We start from the raw sequence: 9,453 nt of genomic DNA, 5'->3' as shown, positions 1-9,453 counted from the left end.
ACTAAACTGGAAATGGCTCAAAGGTTTGCCACCAGACTAGTACCCGGGCTGAGAGGTATGACCTACGAGGAGAGACTACGGGAATTAAACCTCACTTCGTTGGAAGACAGAAGAGTTAGGGGGGACATGATCACCACATTCAAGATTCTCAAAGGAGTTGATAGAGTATATAAGGACAAGCTAGGCGATGAGTCACTATAACGTGGCTGCAGTAGTTTGACCAGACCACACACTAGAAGGTGATGGAATGACGACGTTTCAGTCCATCCTGGACCATTCTCAAGTTTTTTTATTGATATGTAAAAAAAACAAAGTACAAAAACAGGGAACAAGTCCAAAAGAACAGAGAAATACAAACAATCGTGCTAACACATGAAATAAAGCAAACACCAGAAAAACATACATAAAATACAAACATGCGGTCACAGCATGGGACAGAATATGCACACAATACAACAAATAACTGACATAAGTACAATAACAAAAACGTACAAGAAAAAATACACAAAAGTTAAAACAAATGAACAAGAAATCAAACATAAATAGTATAAAATATGTACAAATAAAAAAGCATTTTCAAGGACATACACCTAAGGCAAGAAACACAAGGCAATAATAACAAAAAAACAGAACCAGAATACAGAAAAACAAAACGCACAAAAATATGCAAACGACCAAAAGGCCGTAAGGACACAGGTACATAATATAAACTATAGACAAAAGCAATACATGACATTCCCAAGGCAATAATAACAAAAAAACAGAACCACACAGGGAACGGAAAGTACAGAAAAAACAAAAAGCACAAAATCATGCAAACGACCAAAAAGCCATAAGGACACAAGTACATAATATTAACGATCACACCTACAGCAGCACAATTGCACAATCAGCTACACATAAGACACACAAAGCTGCAAGCATAGACCCACACCCAACCACACAGCCAATCAAGGAGGATATTTCTCAGGGTATGTAAACAGCGGGTACCTCCACTTTTAAGCCTCCCATACCAAGTACCCCAGTTCCGTAGGGGCACAGCCCTCACGAACTCGCGGGTGCTCCATATATTCGGGGATCACCACATCCAGCGGAAGCGGGAGCCACCGACACGACACGGAAGGTAGGGGCATCGCCGCCGAGGAAGCAGAAGATACTGGAACACCGGGCGAAGGCCGCCCATCGAGCCCCACACGAGGGCGCACACTTCGTTCTACGCCGGGCATCGCACCGAGCCCCACAGAGGGTGGCACCGCAGACGCCTCAGGGCCACCGCCAACCAGAACAGGAGCAGAGTCCCCCTGTCGCACATCCTTACACCACGACAAGGTCGCGGTCACCAGGGGCAACTGCCCACTGAGGAGAGCCACCAGCAGGGGGCAGTGTCCAACACAGAAAGCACCACAGGAGGCCGCACATCGTCGCCCACAGCATCATCATCCATGGCATCACGCTCCTCTGCCCACGTCCGACGAGGTGACGTATCCCGAGCCGAACGACGGTGCTTAGAAATAGGCCGTTATTCGTCGGAACTGTCATCCCCTACAATTGGTGCCCCAGAAGAAACATCGGCAGGCGGCCCCAAAGCCGGGGCAGCATGACCACGCAAAACAGCAGCCTCAACGACGCGGGGCAAAAAGCCACTACCATCCAAGGAGACCGGATCCGGAGAAGAAAGAGACACAGCAGGCGGAAGGGTAGATTCCAGCACTCGTGAGGCATCCGGCAGAGGAGAAGAGGCATGCGTCGACAAAGAAACCACCAGAGGCGACGAGGCAGAGGGCGTGGGCAGAGTCACACATACCACCGCCCCGACAGCCCCAGGAAGCACATGTTCGTCTGCAGGAGATGCAGGCACCACCCCTACAGCATCATCCAAGGGCTCCACGGAAGCAACCGGATGCGGATGCACCTCTGCATCCACTGAACGGTGAAGGTCCGAAGCAGGTGCCCCTATATCCCCCGAGTTCACCGATGGGGCAGACAGATGAAGTCCAGAAGTAGCGACAGCCGGAACTGCAGCAGGAACCACACCAGTCACCTGCACAGAGCGAGGATCTGCCGGGGAATCCCCACGCACAGACAAGCGGGGAAAGTCAGCCTCCAGGAAGGCTGAAGGGGCCTTAGCACGGGAAGCGTCGCAACCGGCCACTACGTGGCCCTCAGCACCACACCGGAAACACGTGTGGGTTTGACCTTGATAAAAGATCTGCATAGAGAGCCCACGAAACAAAACCCTGGATGGAATAGGGCTCGTGATCCGCATGACGAGCGTGCGTGCACCCAGCCGGACCCCCTTCAGCCAGCCCGCACTCAAAATGTTGAACCGGTGCTTCACCACCGCACCAAACCGCGTAAGCAATGACATGAGGTCCGTCTCAGGGAAGGTCACCGGCACGCCATGAACACTCACAAACGACAAGGGCCCCCAGGAATTCGAGATCTCCACAGACACAGCCGAAGCCGGAAGAGGAAGCAAGCAGCCATCCCAGCGAGCCACAAACTCCTGGTAAACATGTGACGTGGCGAACGACACCGCAACACGGGTAGGCAATAACTTCTCGAGTTCCAGGAGATCGGAGACGTCGACACGGAGCAAGTCTAGGAGAGCAATCTCCACAATGGGCCAGTCCACCGCAGCAGAAACCCCAACCGTACAGTATCTATCCGTCGAATACGGCTACTACCAGCCGCTTCCATCCCGACAAGCGGGCGCTCCACACCTCCCACAGCAAACCACCACTCAGTAACTGCAGACAACGACTGACAGCGGGAGCCCGACGTCTGCACCGTCTGGCGGCGCAGCAAGGAATTCCCCTTTCTCAAGTCGATTGTGATGAGGAAGGTGATGCAGGCAATAAATAGGCAAGAGAGAGGTGAGGAGCAAGGCAAAAGGTACGAACGGTAAGGTGTAGTAGAGGGGATACTAGTAGGAATAAGAACTGCAGAAGGCCCATATTAGGCAGCTCCTATTATAACCACCGAATGAGAAGGGAATAGTAATAGGAATAAGAAGAGGATAGCAAGGGAACGTAAGAGAAAACAATGAACAGAAAAAAAGAGAAGAGAGAAAGAAAAGGAAAGAGAAAGATAAATGGAAGGGTAAGCTTATGTTAGGTCACGTTTGTTAGAAAGTTTGGCGCATTTGAGTATATACTGTGAATGGGAAGAGTCAACAGCAACAAAGCCAGGACTCAAGTTTATGTTGGGCATGTTGTGTATTAGAGCAGATTCAACAAGACGGCGTCTGTGTAGAGTAGAGGCTGGAAAAATTATTTTGGAGGAAGACCAATCAATAGGATGATTAGAATCCCTCACATGGCAGAAGAGAGCATTGTTTGTGTCTGCAGACTTAACACTTCTCTTGTGTTCTTTAAGTCTGTCATTCAGTGTACGGCCAGTTTCACCAGAGTATTGGAGAGGACAAGACAAACAGGAAATAAAATAGACACCAGCAGCATTAGAAGCAGGAGGAACAATGTGAACTAGATTGCTACGAAGTGTGTTAGTTTGTCGAAAGGCGACTTTTATATCAAGAGGACGAAAGGTATTAGTAAAAGTTTTGAGTTCAGATATGAAGGGAAGGCAGAGCACAGTGCTACGAGTGTTAGAAGCAGATTTAGGATGAAAGAAATTTCGTTTAGCTTGAGAGTAGGCACAGTTGATGAAATGCAAAGGGTAACCAAGGCGAGAGAATGATTTGTAGATAAAGGCAATTTCAGAATCAAGAAACTGAGTCGCTGATGCGTAGAGCGCGGAGGAAGAGAGAGACGAGGACACTATCCTTAACAGAAGGAGGATGGTAGGAAAAGAAGTGAATGTACATGCCACTAAGCATGGGTTTGTGGTAGACGGAGAAAGCACCCGGACACAGAGCTGTGAACGTGAACGTCAAGAAAAGGAAGGAGGGAATTAGATTCACATTCAACTTTGAAATGGATAGAAGGAGCCAGATTGTTAAGAGATCTGCTCATTACTTCTCTCTTGCCTATTTATTGCCTGTATCACCTCGCTCGTCACAATCGACTTGAGAATGGTCCAGGACGGACCGAAACGTCGTCGTCCCTTCACCTTCTAGTGTGTGGTCTGATTAAAGGACAGGCTATTTAACACAAGGGGCACACACTCTAGAGGACACAGGTTACAGTCTCCGTGGTGTAGTGGTAAGACACTCGCCTGGCGTTCCGCGAGCGCTATGTCATGGGTTCGTATCCTGGCCGGGGAGGATTTACTGGGCGCAATTCCTTAACTGTAGCCTCTGTTTAACGCAACAGTAAAATGTGTACTTGGATGAAAAAACGATTCTTCGCGGCAGGGGATCGTATTCCAGGGACCTGCCCGAAACGCTACGCGTACTAGTGGCTGTACAAGAATGTAACAACTCTTGTATATATCTCAAAAAAAAAAAAAAAAAAAAAAAAAAAAAAAAAAAAAAAGGTGGAAACTGAGTGCCCAAATGAGGCACAGAGATATTAGAAAGAACTTTTTTAGTGTCATAGTGGTTGACAAATGGAATGCATTAGGAAGTGATGTGGTGGAGGCTGACTCCATACACAGTTTCAAGTGTAGATATGATAGAGCCCAGTAGGCTCAGGAACCTGTACACCAGTTGATTGACGGTTGAGAGGCGGGCTGAAAGAGCAGATCTCAACCCCCGCAAGCACAACTAGGTGAATACACACACACAAACAAGTTCTATAACAAGATGACAGAAATCAAACTAGAGAAGGATAGACAAACTGCACATTCCTCGATTGCCTGAAAACATTTGATACAATCCCACATGAAAGACTCGGACTCAAACTAGAGAAGCAGGCTGGTGACTCTGGAAAAGACCTAAGGTGGGCCAGAGAGTAACTCTCAGGAAGGAAACAAAGGGTTACAGTGAGAGCACAGACATCAGAGTAGAGAGAGAGGTTATAAGTGGAGTATCTTATCTTCTTGAGGTTATCATGAGATGATTTCGGGGCTTTTTAGTGTCCCCGCGGCCCGGTCCTCGACCAGGCCTCCATCCCCAGGAAGCAGCCCGTGACAGCTGACTAACACCCAGGTACCTATTTTACTGATAGGTAACAGGGGCATAGGGTGAAAGAAACTCTGCCCATTGTTACTCGCCGGCGCCCGGGATCGAACCTGGGACCACAGGATCACAAGCCCAGTGTGCTGTCCACTCGGCCGACCGGCTTCCCACAAGGTACCACAAGGGTTGGTTCTTGGGCCCGTACTGCTTCTGATATATGTCAACGACCTGACAGAGGAAATTGGCTCCTTCATATCAATGTTTGCAGACGATGTAAAACTGATGAGAGGAGTCAGGACAGAGATAGATTGTGAGGCATTGCAAACGAATTTGCACACACTCCAAAAGTGGTTTGAAAAATGGCGGCTAGAGTTTAACCCAGTCAAATGTAAAGTTATGAACAAATCTACAAGGGCCGTGATGAGGATTGGAACCTGCGTCCGGGAGGATTCCAGACACTGCCTTAATCGACTGAGCTACGATAGGGTGAAAGGGTTGAAACCGAAGTTCTACTGAACGTATTGGATCCCGTAGCCTCTCCGAGGCACAAACCTGGATTTTACACCCCTTCCCCCCCCCCCCTGCACCCGAGTTATGTCAATAGGCCGTTCTCCCTCTTCGCCCTTACATCATTACACACAGTGTCTGGGATGCTCCCGGACGCAGGTTCGAATCCTCATCACGGCCCTTGTGGATTTGTTCATTTGAGGCATCACGTTAGTGTGATCTCAGTGTGTAAAGTTATGAAGATTGGAGCAGAAGTGTGAAGGCCTGTGCAGCAGTAAAGGATGAAGAAAAGACAGATTCTTCAATCAGAAAAGGAGAAAGAGCTGGGAGTGGACATAACCCCAACTATGATGCCAAAAATCCACATAAACAGGATAAGAACAGCTGCGTATGACATACTGGCCAACATCCGGGTATCCTTCAAAAATCTGGGAAAAAGGGGCTTTCGGGACCCTGCATACAGCAAAGGTGAGACCAACACTTCAATATGCATCCCCAGCATGGTACCCCTACCTGGAACTACTGGAAGTGGCGATAAGGAACTTTTTAAATCAGCACGTTAGGGATGCCACAAGAGCGAAAGGCAACGATGAGCCAGCGAGACTTGACCTAATATTCACTCTGAACGACTCGCACATAAGAGAAATCTGTTTCGAAGCCCCCGTGGGAGTGAGCGATCACGATACTGATCTTTGAGTACCTGGTCGAAGTAGGGTTAAGGTACTCAAGGAAAGGCCCAGAACACAAAAGGCTGGCATTCCGGAAGGGAAACTATGAGGATTAAGAAAATTTCTAACAGATGTTGCTTGGGAAACAGAGCTCAGAGGAATGACAACCCAAGACATGATAGACTACACCATGCAGAAGTGTAAGGAGGCAGCAGACAAGTTCATCCGGGTCCAAAAGGAAAAAAAATATATGGAGTCAAGAAACCCATGGTTTAATCAGAGATGTAAGATTGCAAAGCAACGAAGTAAAAGGGCGTGGAGAAACTATAGAAATAACAGGACAATTGCGATCAGAGAAAGATACCATAGTGACAGGAATGAGTACGTCAAATGAGAAGAGAGACAGAGCGATAATATGAAAATGACATAGCAAGCAAGGCAAAGACTCAACCTAAATTGCTGCACAGCCACATCAGGAGAAAAACAACAATGAAGGAACAGGTAATGAAACTGAGGATAGGGGCAAAAAGATTCACAACAAACGACAGGGAAGTGTGTGAGGAACTCAATGAGAAATTCCAGGTCTTCACAGTAAAGCAAGGAAAAGTCCCAGAGACAAGAGAGGGAAAATCCAACCAAACGCCACTAGAAGAATTTGTGATAACGAGGGGAGGTGAGGAAGCATCTGCTAGAGTTGGATGTGACAAAGGCTATAAGCCCGGATGGAATCTCCTCGTGGATACTAAAGGAACGAGCAGAAGCACTGTGCCTGCCACTCTCATAAGGTATAACAAATCACTGGTCACAGGTGAACTGCCAAGAATTTGGAAGACGGCCAATGTAGTCCCAATTTACAAGAAAGGTGATAGGCAGGAGGCACTGAACTAAAGGCCAGTGTCCCTAACTTGCATACCAGGCAAGATGATGGAAAAGATTGCACGAAAAAAAACTAGTGGAACATCTGGAGAGAAAGAACTTTGTAACACAACAGCAGCATGGGTTCAGGAATGGTAGATCATGCCTCACAGGATTAATTGAATTCGACAACAAGGCAACACAAATCAGGCAAGATAGAGAGGGGTGGGCAGAATGCATATTTTTGCATTGCCAGAAATATGCATAATATACAGTACCACATAGGAGACTGGTGCAAAAGCTGGAGATGCAGGCAGGAGTGAAAGGGAAGGTACTGTGCTAGATAAGGAAGTACCTAAGCAAAAGACGACAGTGAGTCACTGTGAGGGGTGAGGTCTCAGATTGGCGAGGCGTCACCAGTAGCGTCCCGCAGGGTACGGTCTTTGGACCTATACTGTTTCCGATATATATAAATGATCTTCCAGAGGGTATAGAATCGTTCCTTTCATTGTTTGCTGATGATGCAAAGATTATGAGGAGGATTAAGACAGAGGAAGATAGTATGAGGCTGTAAGATGACCTAGACAAACTGAATGAAGGGGCCGTATCACCCGAAAATCCGATGAAAAATGGAATATTTACGAAAAATTACGAAAAATACTACAACGTTCTGGCAACACTGTGGTCCAAACCGTTTAATGATATCTTGAAAAATAACGTAATTAGAGTCAAATTTCCCGCTGCAACTTTCGTGAATCTGGTCCTCGCGCCGTGAGTACGCCGCGGGGTATTGTATCTTACGTTGTAGATGTCTTATTTTTCGTAATAGCGTTGAAAATAACATGTTATGCATAAAATGAATATAAACTCACACAAATGGCAACACTCTATTGTCTGACACGAGGGTGGTGCAGTCAGTGACTGCGTGTCTCTCATGGAGAGAGGATGTATGCTGACGCGCTCTTACAATATCTCCCAGAACATGCTATTTTTGCTATTTTTAGCTATTTGTACTGCAATATGACTTACCAAACGAACAAGAGAAAAGCATTGACAGCTAGATGCATGCGAGCTCTCCATACGAGCTGGCCGCAATGCGTAAATCACCAGTCACGAGTGACCGCAGGTTGAGTAAACTTTGAGAGCGCGCTACGCAACTCCAACTTTTACAACTAGATCTCGTTTCACAGCCTTTATTTATTATTCTATTTACATGAAACTTGCACATTATATGTAGAGTTTACGCCTCTATAAACGCATGTCATTATTCTTATATACGTAGATTTATTGATTTTATAAATAATGATACACTTCATTTTGTTGCATACGTTTTTGGGAAACTTTTATAAAATCTGTATTATTGCACTAAATACATCTGGGATAATAATGTGACATGCAAATCTTTATTATATAGTAAGGTCATAGCTGAGTGTCGTATAAATGATTTTGGTTCACAATTGTGGGCTGTGAAATCAATTGAACATGGTTGAAAAATTCGTCTTTTTTTTTGTTTTGTTTTTTTTCTCCGTCTCTATTTAGGCTGAGATGCTGAAACTTGGCCTAGGTGCAGCACCTTTCACATGTATCAGGATAATAAATTATGAATACCCTACAACAATTTTTTAAATCCTGGTGATACGGCCCCTGAATGGTCCAACAATTGCCTAATAAAGTTCAACCAGAGTAAATGTGAGGTAATGAAACTAGGCGGTGGAAACAGTAGGCCAGACACAGGATACCGAATAGGAGAAGAAAGTCCTTCATGAAACGGACAGAGAGAAAGATCTAGAATTTGTTGACCAACCACACACCAGAAAGTAAAGGGACGACAACGTTTTTGTCCATCCTGGACCATTCTCAAGTCGATTGACTTGAGAATGGTTCAGGACGGACTGAAACGTCGTCGTCCCTTCACTTTCTAGTGTGTGGTTTGGTCAACATATTTTAGCCACGTTATTGTGACTCCTCGTCTGCAAAGATCTAGGAGTTGATATCGCACCAAACCTGTCTCCTGATGCCCACATAACAAGAATTAGATCGGCGGAGTATGCGAGGCTGGCTAACTTCAGAACAACCTTCAGGATCCTGTGTAAGGAATCATTCAGAACCTTGTACACCACATATGTAAGACCAATCCTGGAGTATGCAGACCCAGCATGGAGCCCGTACCTTGTCAAGCATAAGAAATGCTGGAAAAAGTTCAGAGGTATGCCACTAGGCTAGTCCCAGAACTAAGAGGCATGAATTACGAGGAAAGGCTGCGAGAAATACACCTCACGACTCTGGAAAACAGAAGAGTAAGGGAAGATATGATCACTACCTACAAAATTCTCAGGAGGTATTGATAAGGTAGATAAGGATAAACTGTTTAACACTGGTGGTACACGCACAAGGGAACACAGG

At 46.2% G+C, this 9,453-nt stretch overlaps 1 protein-coding gene across 1 annotated transcript in view; it reads left to right on the top strand.

Annotated features, from left to right (window-relative positions):
* The first annotated feature begins 5,808 nt into the window (after nucleotides 1-5,808).
* The window catches only part of LOC138372884 (proteoglycan 4-like), a 35,788-nt gene continuing 32,143 nt past the window's right edge, over nucleotides 5,809-9,453 (top strand). The window contains exon 1 of the mRNA XM_069338559.1: nucleotides 5,809-5,995. Coding sequence (XP_069194660.1) covers nucleotides 5,809-5,995 — 187 coding nt within the window. The remainder of the gene's footprint in view (nucleotides 5,996-9,453) is intronic.

Source organism: Procambarus clarkii, chromosome 40, assembly GCF_040958095.1.
Source record: "Procambarus clarkii isolate CNS0578487 chromosome 40, FALCON_Pclarkii_2.0, whole genome shotgun sequence".
Classification (NCBI taxonomy): Eukaryota; Metazoa; Arthropoda; class Malacostraca; order Decapoda; family Cambaridae; genus Procambarus; species Procambarus clarkii.
Note: the sequence above shows the minus strand (reverse complement) of the source record. Positions and strands in the feature narration are given on the sequence as shown.